The 17,863-nt window shown below is 54.6% G+C and overlaps 1 protein-coding gene across 1 annotated transcript; it reads right to left on the bottom strand.

The window, feature by feature from the left end:
* Positions 1–15,555: 15,555 nt before the first annotated feature.
* On the bottom strand, positions 15,556–16,754 carry LOC139603735 (olfactory receptor 14I1-like). Its single transcript, XM_071454630.1, has one exon. It carries the CDS (start codon positions 16,752–16,754, stop codon positions 15,822–15,824), a length of 933 nt encoding a protein of 310 aa, XP_071310731.1. The 3' UTR covers positions 15,556–15,821.
* Between the last annotated feature and the right edge of the window lie 1,109 nt (positions 16,755–17,863).

Here is a 17,863-nt window from a genome sequence, read left to right as displayed (position 1 = left end):
GGGGCTGTAAGTGGGTCAGATCCTGGGAAAGGACAGCAGGCCAGAGACCCAAATTAACCAAACAGATTTTCCAGACTGTATGATACTGGTTCTGGTATAAAAGCTAAGGCAGGAGGAAGAATAGGGGGAATTTTCAATTTACAGTGTTTGCCTTCTTGATCAACAACTCCACCTGCTGAAGTTCTGCTTCCTGGGAAGTGGCTGAACATCACTTGCTGACAGAAGAAGAGAATAAAATTATTGGGGTTTTTCCTCATTGCTGGTGCATGTAAAAACTTCCCCTTCTGCTCTAGAAAACTGCCTTATCTCAGTCTACGATTTGTGTCCCATAATATTTTCTCTCCCCTGTCCAGCCAAGGAGGGGAGTGCTAGAGTGGCTTGGTAGGCACATGGACTCCAGCAGAGGTAACCCACCAGAAGAAGTCACAGAAGGCTGCTTTTCTCTGTCAGCAGCTCTCAGTGCATATCATGAGAGGCCAAGTCTGTCCTTAAGTATATTTTAATTTTTTTTCTGCTTCTGATTCTGTTATATAAAAAGAAATGCTCTTATCCACCCCCTTCAACTTAATTATCCCTCCTGCTTGTGTGACCCAGAGAAATTGTGTAAGAAGGGAGTGTCACATTGTATTAAGGTGAAATAAATAAATATGCAACCACTTTGTAAAAAATTTTGTACTATCCTTATCACAGCAGGAATGAACAGAAATGGGCACAGCTTTGTGGCTGGCCCAGCTTTGGGATGGGCCCTGCGCCTGGAGCAGGAGCAGCTCTTGAGGGCCCCAAGGCCGGGGTTCTTGTGCTGCCCTGGGCAGATGGGATGGCAGCAGGGGCTGCAGAGCTCTCAGCATCTCCTGCAGAGGAGAGCAGGGCAGCCAGGGAGCCTCCTTTCCCTTGGCCAGGCACCTTCCCCCATGGTGGGGCTGAGTCCTGTGGCAGCTGCAGCTGCTGCTGTGCCCTTGCCAGGGGCTGAGGCCGTGGGGCAGTGCCCAGAGCAGCCTGGCCTGAGCAGAGCTGTGGGGCCAGAGCCGGCTGGGCTGGGCTGGGCTCAGAGAGGCCCTTGGTGCTGCCCAGAGCTCAGGGCAGCTGGCAGAGTTGCAGGGAGCTGGGCTGGGCTCCGAGAGCCTGGCCCAGAAACCATCAGTGTCCATCTCAGCCTGGCTGAGCATGCAGGGGCAGGGCTCAGGCCAGGCCTTGTGGGGCAGGGCTGGGGCCTGTGGAAGGCATTGAAAACAGGCAAGTGCCCCAGAGAGGAGGCTGCTCTGTGCCCTTGGTGGCAGGGACAGATCAGGGAGGGGGCCCAGGACATTTGTCAGCACCAGCCTCTGTGCCCAGCCCTTGGCAGCCCTGGCTGCTGAGCCCAGCTTTGGCCTGGGCTGAGTTTGGCTGTGGCCCAGCTCCATCCTCCAGTGGGGCTCAGGGCCTGTTCCCAGCCATGGCCAGCCCTGGCTGCCTCTCTACTGGCCCAGAGGCCGGCAGAGCCCGGGGCAGGGCTGTCTGTGCAGCTCCGCAGGTGCCACGGGCTCTGCAGGAGCTGGCAGAGGCTGCCCAGCAGGGAGGCCATGGGGCAGAGAGCCCCAAGGCTGCTGTGGGCACCACGGCACAGGGGCCGTTCCCAGCCGCAATGCTCCTGGCCTGGGCTGGGCCTGCACAGGGGCTGGGCCACCATGGCTGGGCCTGCACAGGGCCACAAAGGGGCCACGCAGCCGCTGCCGGGGCTGACAGCAAGGCCAGGCAGGGAATTGCTGAGCATGGCCTGCGCTGGCCAGGGCTGACTGTGCCAAAGGCAGAGCTCAACTGCCCTTGGGGGCTGCAGAGAAGGTCCAGAGCCCAAAGAGCCTCCATGACTGTGCTGGAGATCAAGGCTGGAGGAAGGAAAGGCAGGGCTGCTGTGGGATGGGGAGGGAGATTTAATTCCAGCAGACACTGATGTGAGGCTTAGGAAGGCTTGAAGAGAAGAGAAGCTTCCCAAGCCTCAAAGGGCAGGATGTTACCACATGGAAAACCATCTCCCCGTGGTGAGCACCCACAATGCTTGTTCTTCAAAATCCACTGGCCCATGGAACTGCACAATGCCCATTGTGTAAGAAGGAGAATTGCAAAGCAACCAGCTCCAGTAGTGCCAAATTTTAACAGTTCACTGGGCAGTCAGGTGTGACTCTGGCCTCACCAGCCACAAGGGACCACCAAAGTGACATCCAGGACAGAAGAACACATCTGTGAAGGGGAGGAAAAATATGTTAATGATTTCAGGGAAATGATCATGTGTATGTTTATTCTGTGACAGTCACTGAATATGTAAATATGTATGTAAAATACAGACTGGTAACAGGAACTTTCCTGTACTCAGCATGCACAGCTTTGGGAGGAGCTATTCCCCTTTTGTGCATCTGGCTGAATAAGGTATGCTGCTTTTTTCTTCTCCCTTGGTCTTAAGCAGTTTCTTTTATTTTTTCAGACTTTTGGTAGCAGTGTCACAATGGCGCCTAACTTCCATAATGCCCCATCATGTCACAATGGCCCCTGAATTCCATGGGGCCCTGCAGTGTCACAATGCCGCCTTGGTTCCTGTAGTGTCATAAAGATCTCCTTGACTCTGCAGTGTCACAATTGGACTCCTGGTTCCCTGAGACACCAAAGTGTCACAATGGATCCTTGTTTCCATAAGGTCTCACTGTGTCACAATGTTCTCATCAGTTCAGTCAGGCCCCACAGGGTCCCAATGCTCTTCTTGGCTCTGCAGTTTTGAAATTGCCCTTGGTTCCATGAGGCCCTGCAGTGCCACACTGGACCTTGGTTACACAAGACCCCAGAGTGCCACAATGATCCAGCCTTGCTTTCCTGAGACCCTGAAGTGTCACAATGGCCCCTGGGTTCCTTGAGGCCCTGCCATGTCACAATGGGCCCCTTCCATTGGCCTACCCTGTGTCATAACAGTTCCTTGATTCCATGACCCCTTGTAGTGCCACAATGCTCTCCTTGGTTCCATGGGCCTCTGCTGTGTCACAATGGCCCCTTGTTCCCATGGGGCACCCCAGTATCACAAGAGTCTCCTCGGTTCCACAGAGTGACAATGGAGCCTTGGTTACATGAAGTCCTGCAGTGTCACAATGGACATTTGCAGGGCTGGAGCTCCTCTGCTCTGGAGCCAGGCTGAGAGAGCTGGAGCTGTTCAGCCTGGGCACGAGAAGGCTCCAGGGAGACATTAGAGCCCATTATAGCACCTAAAGGGGCTTTGAGAGAGCTGGAGAGGGACTTTGGACAACAGCCTGGAGGGACAGGACAAGGGGGAATGGCCATGATGTGAAGGAGGGCAGGTTTAGATGGGATATTGGGAAGAAATTCTTGCCAGTGAGGGTGGTGAGGCCCTGGCACAGGTTACTAAGAGAGGCTGCAGACTCCCCACCTCTGGAGGGGTTCAAGGTCAGGTTGGATGGAGCAATCTGGTCCAGTGGAAGGTGTCCCTGCCCATGGCAGGAGATTTGAACTGGATGATCTTTAGGATTCCAACCCAAGCCATTCTTTAAACCTTGATTTTCCCCCTCCCTGCCCTCATTCAGCAGCAGCAGGTTGTCGTGTTCCTTTTGTAGCCATTTACTGCAAACACAGCGACTGAATTAACTTTGCTCTGGATGTGGCCTGCAGCCTCCATCAGCTCCAGCTGAGCTCTGGCTTTCACTAACACATGAACACACACTCAGGTCAGATTTCTGAATTCCTCCAGGAGATGCCCAGCACAGGCTGCCTCTGCCCACTCAGTGCCAGCCCCTCTGCCCAGGCCAGCACAGCAGCCCTGGGCAGGGGACGGAGGGGCCTGGCCAGAGCTGGTGCCTGCAGCAGCAGCTTCCTCTGGATTCCTCCCTGCAGGCCCAGAAATGCTCCCTTGGTCTTCTCCATGGACATCCCTTTCCCCAGCTGAGTGTGTCCTGGCTGGCTGAGCTGGCTTGTTCTGCTGCCCCAGCCCCTGATCCCCATAGGGCCCTGACCTGGCTCTGCTGCTCGGGACTCACCAGGTTCTGCTGCTGCCATGGCCAGGGCTGCAGGGAAGCAGCAGCTCCAGGGGGAAGGTTGCAGAAAGGCTCTGGACAGTGACGCCAGAAGGGGCACCTCAGGTTCTACAAGTTCTCTGTGTGGGAGCTGAGCTTGTGAGCCCCTGAGCCCTGCCCAGTGCTGGGGCTGCACCTCCAGCTGCAAAGGAGATGGGACAGATGGGAGCAGAGACAAATCATTCCTGCTGCATTCTTAATTGTGTTTGCTTATACAGGTGACCTGGATCCATATGTAGAGGAGGTGCTTGGTGACAGATAACACTGGTAGAGTGAGAAGAATAATATTATGCAGCTGAAAATAATATTTCATGCATAATTCACAATGAGGAAAAAAAAGACATATGATCAGAAGAGCATCTGAGTTCTTCAGACAACTAAAGACTCATAGATGTTCCAGTGGTCAAACCTGTTCAAATTTTCTCAGGGCTTCCTTGAGATGAGACGTGACTACCAGAGCCCAAGGCCAGCCAGAGCTCTCTGTCCTGGCAGCTTTTGTCTGGGAGAACCCTTGCATACAGGGAATTTTTCAGGGGGAGTATCAATTTTGGCCATGGGCGCATGGAAAGACGGATGGTTCTTTTCCACAGGAAGGAAAGCACAGAGCCCCAGTTCTCCTGGGGCTGGTGAGAGGCAGCCCTCAGCATTCCAAGATTATCCGGACCTGTCCAGTGGCCCTGGGAGGCCACACCAGCCAGACCTGTTCCATGTCCCCTTGGTTCCATGAGGCCCTGCAGGGTCACAATGTTCCCCTTGCTTCTGCAATGTCACAATGGCCCTGTGCTTCCATGAGGCCCTGCAGGGTCACAGTGACCCTTTGTTTCCCTGGGGCCCCACAGTGTCACAATGGTCTCCATGATTCCATGGGGCCTTGCAATTCCACAATGCTCTCCATGGATCCACAGTGCACTGCAGGATCACAACGGCCCTTTGGTTCCACGAGGCCCTGAAATGCAGCAATGGCCTCTTGATTCCACAAAGCCCTGCTGCTTCACACTGGCCCTTTGCACAATGAGGCCCAGCAGTGCCCCAATGATGTCCTTAGTGTCACAATGGCCTCTTGGTTCCATGGGGCCCTGAACTGTCAACATGGTCTCCACAGGAAGCAAACCCAGTGTTTCAGGGACTGATGAACTGCAGTCACCAGAGGCCAAGGCCAGCCAGATTTGTCTCTCCTGGCATCTTTTATCTGGGAGAAAACCTTGCATACAGTGAGTTCTTGAGAAGAACTAATTAAGGCCATGAGTGCCTGGGCAAGAGGGACAGTTCTTTTCCATAGGAAGGAAAGCACAGAGCCTCAGTGTTTGAGGCACATGACCAGACCCTCATGCTGAGGTCAGTTGAACCAGTCAGGCCAAGCCAACCAGAACTGTTACTGGTTCCCTTGGATCCATGGGACCCAGCAGGTGTCATATTGGATCCTTGGTACCATGAGGCCCTGCTGTGTCACACTGGCCCCTTCTTTCCACGGGGCCCCATATTGTCACAATGGTCTCTTGCTTTCATGAGGCCTTGCAGTGTTAAAATGGCTTCCTTGGTTCCATGGAGCTGCACAATAACACTATGGCCCCTTGCTTCCATGAGGCTGCAGAGTGCCACAATGGCCCCTTGGCTCTTTTGGGCTCCTCAGGATCCCAATGGCCCCTTGGCTGCATGAGGCCCAGCTATACCACACTGGCCCCTTGCTTCCATTGGGCCCCCGAGTGTGATAATGGTCCCCCCTTGCTTCCATGACATCTTGCCGTGTCACAGTGCTCTCATTGGTACCGCAGTATCACATGGGACCCTTGGTTCAATGAGGCCCTGCAATGTCACAATGGACCTTTGGTTCAATGAGTCCCACACTGTTCCATGAATCCTTAGTTCCATGTGGCCCTGTAGTGTCACAATGGTCCCTTGGTTCCATGGTGCCACACAGTGCCACAATTGCCCTTTGGCCCAACAGGGCCTCATAGTGTCACAATGGACTCCTTGCTTCCATGGGGACACAAAGTGCCACCCTTTGGTTTCCCAAGGCCTCAAAGTGTAAAAATGGCCTCCAGGGTTCCATGAGGCCCTGCTGTGTCACAATGGACCTTTGGTTCCATGAGGCCCCATAGTGTCACAATGGTCTCCTTGGTTCTGCTCTTTAAGAATCCCCCCTTGGTCCCTTGGATTCCGACTGTATCATTCTGTCCCCTTGCTTCCATGAGGCCATGCAGAGCCACAATGATCTTTTGACTTCATGAGGCCCCATGTGTCACAATGGTGTCCAGGGTTCCATGAGGCCTTGCTGTGTCAAAATGGTCCCTTGGTTCCATGATGTCCCATAGCAGAGCAATGGTCTCCTCGGTTCCACAATATCAGAATGGCCCCTTTGTCCCATGGAGCCCCACAGTGTCACTGTGGTCCCCTTGATTCCATGAGGCCCTGCAGTGTCACAATGGCCCCTTGGTTCCAATGGGTTCTGAAAGGCCATAATGGTCTCCATGGTTCCATGAGGCCCTGCAATCTCCCAATGGACCCTTGGTTCCAAGGGCCCCGCTGTGTCACAAGGCTGCCTTAGTTCCACAAGGCCCTGCAGTGTCATGGTGGCTCCTTGGCTCCATGAGGCAAAGCAGAATCAGAATGGCCCCTTGGTTCCATGGAGCACCACGGTGTCACCATGGTCCCATTGGTTCCACAGGGCCCCTCAGTGTAACAATGGACCTTTGGTTCCATGAGGTTCCTCAGTGTCTCAGTGGCCCCTTGGCTCCATGTGGCCCCGCTGTGTAACAGTGCCAGGTGGTTCCATGAGGCCCCACAGTGTCCAAATGGTCTCCTTGGTTCTGGGAAGCCCCAGAGAGCCACAAGGGACCCTTGGTTCCAGGAGGCCTTGCTGTGTCACAATGAACTTTTGGTTCCAGGAGCTTTCACACTGACAACAATGCTCTGAGCACTGCAGTGTCACCATGGATTCTTTGTTCCATGAGGTTCCAGAGCATAACATGATCCCCTTGATTCCAGAAGGTTCTGCAGTGTCCCAATGGACCATTGGTTCCAGGAGGCCTTGCTGTGTCACAATGGACTTTTGGTTCCAGGAGCTTTCACACGGTCAGCAATGCTCTCCTTAGTTCCATGAGGCCTTGCTCTGATACAATGGACTTTTGGTTCCATGGGGGGGGTTCCACTGCATCACAATGGACCCTTTGTTCCATGGGGTTCCACAGTGTCACAGCTGACTCCTTGGTTCTCTCAGCCTCTGCTGTCACCAAATGTCCAAACTATCAGAATAAGGCTCCATAACACTAATTTGGTGTTTCAGAGGGTATCATTTATTCAGGCCTAAGGTCCAACATGGAATACCTGCTAACCTTATTAGGACATGTAATTCTACCACTGTGTTGCTTATACAGAGTGCCTAAATACGAATTGCAACTTACCCATTTCCATAAAAGCCACGCCAAGTTCCCAGATTCACTCCTTGTTTTCTCTACCCCTGCACCCTTGAGCCAGATGTCTTCTTCTTCTCTTCAACCATCCTTGCTGGGAAAGCAGCCCCTGCATGCCTTGTTCCCCTGCTGAAAGTTCCCAGGCAGGGTAAAAATGGAATGAACCCTTTTGGTATCAGCCCCAGGCTTTGTGTGGGCAGGCAGAGGCAGGCAGGAGGCAGAGCTGTCAGCAAAGGAAGGGCCCAGCCAGCTGGGGCAGCCGGGGGATGCCGACAGCCTGCAGGGACAGAGGCGCAGGGCAGGGACACCGTAGGACAGCCTGGGCTGCACAGGGCACAGGCATGGGCAGCAGCTGCAAGACAGCCCTGCCAGAGCCAACTTGGGCAGCACTTTGGCCATGGCTGCTGGGCCTGGGCCTGAGGCAGGAGCAGGAGACAAGTGACCCTTGCAGGCCTGGGGCCTCATGGCCTCCTTGTCCCTGCTCAGCAGCCTGGCAGGGGCCGCCCCATGCTCCTGCCCTTGGCATTGCACATCCCCACATGCCAGTGCCCATCCTGGCAAGAGCCCTGAGCAAGGAGGGAGGGACAGGATCTGCCTGGCCAGGCCCTGGGGCTCAGGCCTTGGCCCTTGGCATTCCTCAAACACATCCAGCTTTGCTCAGCACCAGAGACACCTTGGCCTTGTTTGTCCCCAGCTGTCATCACTGCCTCCAGTGTTCTGTTCTAACTGGAACCTGGGGACACTTTCCCAGTCGTGTACCTCTGTGGGACCCATTAAAACTTTAAAAAACTTCAGAATTTCAATTTAAGTTTGAGTTCTTGAGATGTTTTTTGAAGACACTCTCAGGGACTGAGTCTGATGTAAACAAATCAAAGCCCTGAGAGGGTCATTAAAGTTTTCCTATTCCAGTCATGGAGAAAGATTTCAAAGAACTTGTAAGAAATACACATTTCAAATTTCAAACGGTATATTTTATTTTATTTCTCTATAGAGCAGAGGTGATTGCAGCATTCTGTGATTGATATTTACCCAGGGTCTCTCCTCTGGAGCTGTGGCCTGCTCACAGAAGCTGTGCCTGGAGCTCTGACCCAGTGTGGACAACCTTGCTCCACATTGCCCAGCCCATCCTGTCTGTCCTCACTCCCCTGGGACCTGCTGTGCTTGGAAAGCTGGCTGCACCCAGCCTAAGAGGGGTTTTCACTTTTTGGGGTTTTTTTGATGCAATCTGAAACTCCTGAGTTTCCCCACTGCAAACAGACACACTGCTCAGGTGTGTGCCAGCCCAAGGGGCCACCAAAGACACTGCAGAGCTGCCCTGGGCCAGCTGGGAGGGTGGATCATCAGCCCAAGCTGCACTGGGCCACTGCAAGGGGCTGTGGCCATGGGCACTGCACTGACCCCACTGCTGGGTTTGGCTGCCACGGCCACCGTGAGAAATTAAACTGTCCTTGGAAACACTGGGGAGGACTGGGACATACTGGGGAACACTGGGAACGCTGTGGGAGACACTGGGACATACTGGGAGTGACACTAGTGAGGACTGGGACAACCTGGGGACACGAGGAATACTAAAGGGAGAATCTGGGTGGGCTGGGAGGGACTGTGGGGGTGCACTGAGACAGTCTGGGACATACTGGGAGATACTGGGACAAACAGGGGACAATGGGGCATCCTGTGGATGACATTGGGGGGAACTGGAAGGGACTGGGAATGAACTCAGGTGTATTGGGAGGGACTGGGCTGTAATGGGAGGGACTGGAGGGGCACTGGGGTTGTACTGATTTCAACTTAGGATGAAGGGGGCTTTACTGGGGTTATACTGGTCTGTACTGGGAGGGACTGAAGGAGGGTGAATGGGCCGTTCCCACCTCCACCGCATGCCATTTGCTATGGCTCCTGCCCATCACCACCAGCAGCCAATCAGCACCAGGGATCAGGGCCTGAGGGCGGTGACTAGGTGGACGCCATCTTTTCTTTTTGCCTACAACTCCCGTCATGCCCCGCGGCCGAAAACAGCCCAATTGCAACCGGGACTACAACTCCCGTCATGCCCCGCGCTGCACTGAACCCCGGGATCTCCCCCCATCTGTCCCATAAGTGTCCCCCAGACCCTCCAGGATCCCTCAGTGCCCCCTCAGCGCCCATTCATGACCCCCCAAAAGCGTCCCCGGCCCCCCTGAGTGCTCCCAACCCCACAGATGCCCGGTACAGCCACTTCTGGGAATTCATCTCCACTCATCCCCCGTGGCACCAGAGCCCCTCAGAACACAGTCCCGCGCCTAAAACTCCTGCCGTGCCCCGCGCCCTAAAGAGCCCGGTTAGAGCTCCCCGAGCTCCCCTCAAGGGCTCCGGAACCGTTTACGTTCCCACCGAGGACTTCAAGTCGCGGCTCAGACGCAAAAGTGTCCCCCAAGAGCCTTCCCGGACCCCCAAACATCGTGTTCAAACCACTTCCGGGACTACAGCTCCCATCATGCTCCGCGGCGGACGTCCAGCGCTATTCCAGCCGGGACTTCATCTCCCGTCATGCCCCGCGCCCCTCCGAGAGCCATTGCAGCTGCGCCCAGAACTCCCGTGATGCTCCGCGGCCCTGGTGAACCGTATTAGACCCGCGCCTACAACTCCCATCACCCCCCGCGGCCCAGAGAGCCCTGTCAGAGCCCCCCAAGGGCCTGCCCAGACCCTGAAGGGCCCCAAATTCCCCTCCCTGACCTCTAAGGGCCCCCCTGGACCCCCAAGTGCTGCCCCGAACCCGAACTGTCCCTCAGAATCCCTGAGTGCCCCTCCAAGTGCCCACCCGGCTTCCCCAAGTGTCCTCCAGACCCTCAAGTTCTCTCTGAATTCCCTCCCCAGACTGAAAACTGCCCCAAATGTGCCCCAGAAATGTCTCCAGGGATCCCAAAGAGGCCCCCCTTTGACCCCATCAGAGGAAAAGATGATAAAAATTATGCCAAAAGTACTACAAATATTACTATTTACTATAAAGCAGAAGAAATACATAGCCAATAGAGATTAATTAATTAAGAGAATTGTGTTCCTTAGAACCAATGCCCAATAATTTTCCGTGTTGCTAAAAATGTATCAATTTTTTAATATAAATATTAAAATTAGGCAACAGAAATATTGTCTAATACTATCATATATTAGAATAATATTATTATAATTTATTATTAATACAATTTTATTTATAAGGAAAAATGCTTAAATTTGTTTTTTCTATGTTTGGATGCCAGTCCCAGGTGGGCGTTGTCAGACATGGTGAGGCTGGGGGTGAGGAGCCGGTTGTCCAAACAGGCTCAGCCCAAAAGGGGCTCATTCTTCTCCCTGCCCAGACCTCGTAAGGAGACATTCAGCATCAAGATCACCTGGGGAATGGTTCTGTCACCTCTTCTCTTAATTGAAAAGTAAAAAAATATTTCCTTGACTAAACCAAAAGCCATGATGTGCACTTTGGAATCTCCCTCCTGAAGAGAACTCCAAACTGACTCCAATCACTGCACAAGGCCTGGAGACTGGAAAACAATGGAAAGGAGACAAAGAACTCCTGAGGGCTTTCTGTATTTTAATCATCCCCACGGTGGATTTGGGGCTGGGTCCAGAAGCCTCAGACATGGAGAGAAGGATGAAGAAGCTGCTCAAGGAGTCAGCAGCAAAACTCCAAGTGCCTTGGAGCATGGCTGGGCCCCAGTGAGGGCAGGGAGGGCCAAAGGCTGCCCAGGGCCTGGTGAGAGCAGATCCTTGAGGCCAGGATTGCAGGGAGCCCAAGGCTCTGAGCAGGGAACTGCAGTGCTGAGCAAGGCCTGGCTTGGCTGCAGGAAGCAGAAAGGCCAAGGCCTGAGCCCAGCCTGGGCCAGCAGGGCCTGTCCCTCACGGCTGCCTCGGGGCTCTTGGTGGGCCAGGGGGATGTGAGGGGCAGCAAGGACAAATGGCATCAACCTGCAGCCCCTGCCAGCCTCCCCAGGGAGGCCGAGGGAGAAGCAAAGTGCAGCCCCTGCCAGGAAAGTTCCTCCTGTGGGGCCTCCAGAGGCGCTGCCCGAGCCCAGGGCACAAAGGCCTGGCTGCCTGTGGCCCTGCCAGCCCTGCCCAGCCCTTGGCCATCTGTCCTGCAGGCTGTGGCCCCTGGGCATGCTGCTCCTCTGCCCTGGCCGGCTGCACTCGCCCATCTCGCTGTCCCCCAGCATTTCTCACCCAGCGTTTCTGTGCCCTCCCTGGGCTCCCTGCACCCAGCGCTGCCGGCTCCTGGCACACAGAGCCCGGCCATGGCCCAGCCTCACGCTGCCACACCTCCAGCACCAACATTCTGCCCTGCGAGGGACTTTGCTTTCTCCTTGGCTCCAGCCTGAACCTTCCAAGCTGTGCATTGAGGAGGTTTCCTGCAATTCCCACTGCCAAGGAAAGCTCTGTCTCCTGCTGGTCACAAACAGAGAAGGGCTGGAGGGAGATGTGGTGGTCAGAGGCTCCCTGGGACACAGTGACCATGAAATTATTGAGTTTTTACACATTCTGTGAAAAAAGAGGCATCAACAAATCTTCTGCACTGGACTTGTAAGAGCAGACTTCAGCCTATGAGGATGTAGATTTGGCAAGTACCAAATAAGAGCTGATTTTTTAAAGTGAAACAGTCCTTTTAAAACAAAAGATTCCAGGAAGGATGGATGCCCTTCAAGAAAGAAATCTTGAAAGAGCAGGAACAGCCTGTCCCTTTGACCCAAAAAGTGAACTAGCAAGGAAAAGGACTGGCCTGGCTGGACATGGAGCATTTTCCAGGAACTCAAGGGAAAAAAGAGGGTGCATCATCTTTGCACAGAGGGCCAGGCAACTCAGGAAGTGTTTTAGGATGTTGTTACGTCATGCATGTCCCAGAGTGCAAGGCAAGATGGATTCTATTTGCCATCTCTATGGCAGTTTTCTTCTGTTAAGTGGGCAGTTTTCCTTATCTCTTCCATAACCACTCCTCCCTCCAGGGGTCATCTGCTGATAATGGGCCATTGAATGCCACTGCATGACTGATAAGAACTACAGCATCCCATTGGGAGATGCTCCGCCCAGAGGGAGGAGCCAAGCATTCCTACCTGGATATAATCTGAGTTTCTGGAACACCAGCACAGCTTCTCCTCTGGATTTCCCAGAGGAACAGCAGCTGCCTCTTCCACTGGATCTTCAGAGGAAGACTACACCTTTCTACAGGATCCCTGCTCCAACAGAACCACACCTGACACTCCAGGAGGGCTGCAGCCACAATTCCAATTGGACTGCTACCAACACCCTGACCCACAGGTGTCAGGTTGAGTTCTGACTCTGTCAGTGTTGTTTTGGTTTACTGCATTGTTTATTTTATCATTTTATTTTCTTTCCTAATAAGGAACTGTTATTCCTGCTTCCATATTTTTGCCTGAGAGTCCCCTTAATTCCAAATTGATAACAATTTGGAGGGAAGGGATTTACATTTTCCATTTCAGGGGAGGCTCCTGCCTTCCTTACCAGACACCTGTCATTCCAAACCAAGACAATGCAGAAAGAAAATTAGAGAGGTGAAAGCATAATAGCTGCTGGCCACTTCTTTGAAGAATATTAAAAATATTTTTTATGAATGCATTAATGGCAAAGGGGTGAAGAGGAACACCTCCATTCCTTATTGGGGGGATATGGGAACCAAAGCTGAGGAAAAGGCTGAGGTACTTAACCCCTTCTTTGCCTCAGTTTCCAACAATAAGTCAACTTGTCCTCAGGGCAAGTGTTCTCCTGAGCTGTAGATGGGCACAGGGAGCAGAACAGCCCCCCTGTAATCCAGGAGGAAGCAGCTGGGGACCTGCTGAGCCACTCAGATGCTCACAGGTGTCTCTGGGAGCAGATGGGATCCATCCCAGGGGGATGAGGGAGCTGTGGATGAGCTCCCCAAGCTGCTCTCCATCATTTACCATCAGTGCTGGCTCAGCAGGGAGGTCCCAGAGCACTGGAGGTGCCAATGTGAGCCCATCCCCAAGAAGGGCTGGAAGGAGGAGCTGGGGAACTCCAGGCCTGTCAGCCTGACCTGGGTGCCCAGCAAGGTTATGGAACAGATCACCCTGAGTGCCATCACAGGGCACCCACAGGATGGCCGAAGGATCAGAGCCAGCCAGCGTGGATTTCAATGTCTGCATGAGGGGACTGAGTCCAGCATCAGCAAATCTGCAGATGACACCAAGCTGGGTGTGAGTGTGGATCTGCTGGAGGGTAGGAGGGCTCTGCAGAGGGACCTGGACAGGCTGGATCCAGGGCCCAAATCCAACAAGGTGAGGTTGAACAAGACCAAGTGCTGGCTCCTGCACTTTGGCCACAACAACCCCTGCAGCGCTACAGGCTGGGGACAGAGGGGCTGGAGAGCGGCCAGGCAGAAAGGGACCTGGGGCACTGATGGACAGCAGGCTGGACATGAGGCAGCAGTGTGCCCAGGTGGGCAAGAAGGCCAATGGCTCCTGGCCTGGATCAGGAATGGTGTGGCCAGCAGGAGCAGGGCAGGGATTCTTGCCCTGCACTCGGCACTGGTGAGGCCACACCTCGAGTGCTGTGTCCAGTTCTGGGCCCCCAATTTAGGAAGGACATGGAGGGGCTGGAGCGTGTCCAGAGAAGGGCAACAAGGCTGGTGAGGGGTCTGGAACACAAGTCCTGTGAGGAGCGGCTGAGGGAGCTGGGGTTGTTTATCCTGGAAAAGAGGAGGCTCAGGGAGACAAGGTGGTGTCAGGGCTCAGGTTGGACTTGATGATCTCCAAGGTCTTTTCCAGCCTTGCTGATTCTGTGATTCTCTGGAACCACCCTTGGAGCAGGTGCAGGAGGAGCCCTGGGCCTCCTCTTCAGCAGCTCCAGCAGCCCAGGTCCCTCAGCTTCTCCTGGCAGCCCCAAAGCCCATCCTGTCAGTCCTGCAGAGCCTCTGCAGCCCCTCCTCACTGCCCAGAACAGGGAGCCCCAGAGGCAGACACAGCAGCCCAGATGTGCCCCCCTGGCCTGGGGTGCCTCTGGCAAGGGAGCAGCACCAGGCACTGCAGGAGCCTGCAGACAATTCCTGCAGCACTTGTAGGATGATCCTGCTGCCCAAGGGACGTGCCCATGGTGCCAAGTCAGGAACTGCAATGGGGAGTGGGGCCAGAGAGGAAAGGGCAAACAGGGATGGGCTGTTTGCAGGGGAGGGAACAGTGATGGGAAATAGGAAGAAATCTGGATCAGGAAGAGGAAAGAAAGCAAAGGTGAAGCCAAGGAAATGCTCAGGGCAGTTTGGGGGTGGCTGCCAGGCAGCCCTGGCTCTGAGCAACAGCTTCTGCAGTGGGACAGGAAACTCCCAGCTGATGGGAACAAACTTTCTGGCTGAGTGCAGAGGCCAGGACAAAGCTGAGTGGTTTCCCTGGTGTCCCCCAGCCCTTGCTGGCCCCAGGGGCTGATGGCGTTTGTGCTCCCTCAGGTTCATGTCCCCACAGCAACAGCATGGGGGTGCTGCCCCTGCTGTGTGCAATGCAAACAGGGGCTGCTGAGGCAGTGCTGCCGTGTCTGTGCCTTCAAGGATGGGGCACCTGTGTGAGCTGGGGGAGAGGCCAGGGCTGCAGAGGGGGGATGTTGTTGGCAGCTGCATGAGGACGCTCTGGGACGCTGCCCTGGGCTGTGCAGAGCACTGGGCATGGATCAGCCCCTGCTCTGCTGCTCCTTCCCGCCTGCCCCAGGGCCCTTGCAGAGCCCCAGCCATGCTGTTTGTCCCCAGCCTGCCCACGGCCAGCCTGGGGCAGCTCACGGGGCTTTCTGTGCTGAGCATTGGCCTGGCTGTGTTCTTGAGAGAGCCTGGGCAAGGAGCCTGGAGCCCCCAGGCCCTGGACTGAGGCGTCAGCGCTGCCCCAGCAGTGCCCATGGCCTGTCCCTGCTGCAGCCCCGGCACTGCCACCCCCAGGGCTGTGCCCGGCCCCGAGAGCACTCAGGCCCTGCAGCAACACCAGGGCCACCAGGGCAGCGGGGCAGGGCCACGGCAGCAGCACTGGCAACACCAAGTGCTGCTGCTGCTGCTGGGCACAGCTGCTGGGCCAGCACTGATCTGCCCCAGCTCTGCACACAGACATTGCTGCTGCAGCTCCAGAGAAGGCAACAAAAGGGGCATCTCTGGTGAAAACTTTGCTGGGAGATCCTTTAGTTCATTTAAAGCCACTGAGAGCAAAACTCCTCATTGACACAGTCAGTGGGTCACGGTAAAGGTGGAGAGAAACAAAATAAGAAATGGCAGAAAAAAGGACCTTGCTTTGTGGACAATATTAAAAAATAAAACAATAAAAAAGAAGCTCCAAAATAAAATGAACAAGTACTATCAAGGATTTTTTTTTTTTTTACATTTGACTTGCAGAAATTGGCCAGCGGTTTAATATTTGTGAAACCATCCACTCATCAGTCTCCAGATTGCAGCCTTGAGCTCCTGGTTCCTCAGGCTGTAGATGAGGGGGCTCAGGGCTGGAGGCACCACCGAGTACAGAACTGACACTGCCAGATCCAGGGATGGGGACGAGATGGAGGGGGGCTTCAGGCTGGCAAAAATGGCAGTGCTGAGGAACAGGGAGACCACAGCCAGGTGAGGGAGGCAGGTGGAAAAGGCTTTGTGCCGTCCCTGCTCAGAGGGGATCCTCAGCACAGCCCTGAAGATCTGCACATAGGAGAAAACCATGAACACAAAACAGCCAAAAGCTAAACAGGCAATAATAGTAAGAAGTGCAAGTTCCCTGAGTTTGGAGTGTGAGCAGGAGAGCTTGAGGATGTGTGGGATTTCACAGAAGAACTGGCCCAGGGCATTGCCATGGCACAGGGGCAGGGAAAATGTATTGGCTGTGTGCAGCAGAGCATAGAGAAAGGCACTGGCCCAGGCAGCTGCTGCCATGTGGGCACAAGCTCTGCTGCCCAGCAGGGTCCCGTAGTGCAGGGGTTTGCAGATGGACACGTAGCGGTCATAGCACATGAGAGTCAGGAGGGAAAACTCTGCTGACATAAATAAGAGAAATAAAAACACCTGTGCTGCACATGCTGAGTAGGAGATGGTGCTGGTGTCCCAGAGGGAATTGTGCATGGCTTTGGGGACAGTGGTGCAGATGGAGCCCAGGTCGCTGAGGGCCAGGTTGAGCAGGAAGAAGAACATGGACGTGTGCAGGTGGTGGCCGCAGGCTACGGCGCTGATGATGAGGCCGTTGCCCAGGAGGGCAGCCAGGGAGATGCCCAGCAAGAGGCAGAAGTGCAGGAGCTGCAGCTGCCGCGTGTCTGCCAATGCCAGCAGGAGGAAGTGCCTGATGGAGCTGCTGTTGGACATTCCTTCACTCTGGCCATGGTGGACTGTTGAAAGAAGACATTGACAAGCTGAGACAGAGTTCCTTGAGTTCATCCTATGCTCTTTTATTAAGATTCCCCTCAATATTATTTATCTTATTTTGAAGGAAATTTGCTAAATTTCTTTATTTTTGATTTTGTGTTTCTGCTCCTTCTGAGTTACTGCTTTATCTTCAGCATTGCACTCAGACTGAATACTGGGGCGACCTGAGGGAAAAGAGGGCTCCCGGTGCCCCAGTGAAGTCAGACCTGCTGGTCCCACAGTGGTACCCTTTGTTCATTTTTCCTCTCTCTATTTCAGCATGATCACTCATAAACCTTTCTTGAAAAAAAAGTGGACTTTTTGAATTCTCCAGGTTAAAAATAATTTTCTCCAAATGCTTCTCTCTTTCCCTGTGCAGCTGGACAGGATGGGATACCAAGGGTTGCTCTGGCTCTCTGCTGCCTGGAGTTGTGCCTGCTGGGAGCTGTTTCTCTCTATCCAAGCCCTGTCCCTGCCAGTGCTGCCAGAGCCCAGCCCAGCCCTGGAGGCTCAGCTCTGCCCTGCAGACCCCTCCCAGCACAGGGCACTGCCCAGGGGCATCTCCCTGGCAGCAGGGCCTTAAGGGCAGGCCAGACAAGCAGAGATGCTGCAAGCCAAGGTGCTGCTGCTGCTGTCTGTAGGGAGAGGAGGCTGAGGAGGCACTTTCTGAGGGAGATCTGAGGCCCATCTGCTGATGCCCAGGCTGACAGTGCAGGAGGCTCAGGGACACAGCCAAAGCTGGCAGCCCCTTTCCCTTCCCTTTAGGAGAAAGCTGAGAGCAGCCCTGGCCATGCAGCACCATCTCCAGAGCAGGAGGAATCTACTCTGATGGGGGGGGCTCCTTGCACCTGGAACTTCTCCCCTGCTCCCCTGCAGCGTCCATGGGGAGCTGCCAGGCAGGCTGAGAGCTGCCCCTGGCAGGTGGCACATGCCCTGGGCTGGCCAAGAGCCCTGAGGGCTGCAGGAGCTGCTCTGCAGGACAGCCCTGGGCAGCCCTGGCTGCAGCCCCAGCTTCAGCCCCTGCAGCCGTCCCTGGCAGCAGGAGCCGTCCTGCCCTGTCCCTCTGACGG

This window comes from Agelaius tricolor, unplaced genomic scaffold (genome assembly GCF_023055355.1).
Source record: "Agelaius tricolor isolate 1412-34295 unplaced genomic scaffold, bAgeTri1.0.p SCAF_40, whole genome shotgun sequence".
In the NCBI taxonomy this organism is placed as follows: domain Eukaryota; kingdom Metazoa; phylum Chordata; class Aves; order Passeriformes; family Icteridae; genus Agelaius; species Agelaius tricolor.
The sequence above is the reverse complement of the archived record's forward strand: the minus strand, read 5'-3'. Positions and strand labels throughout refer to the sequence as shown.

What these genes read in the sequence shown, in the direction of transcription:
- LOC139603735 (XM_071454630.1), bottom strand. Translation starts at nt 16,754, where the DNA reads ATGTCCAACAGCAGCTCCATCAGGCACTTCCTCCTGCTGGCATTGGCA.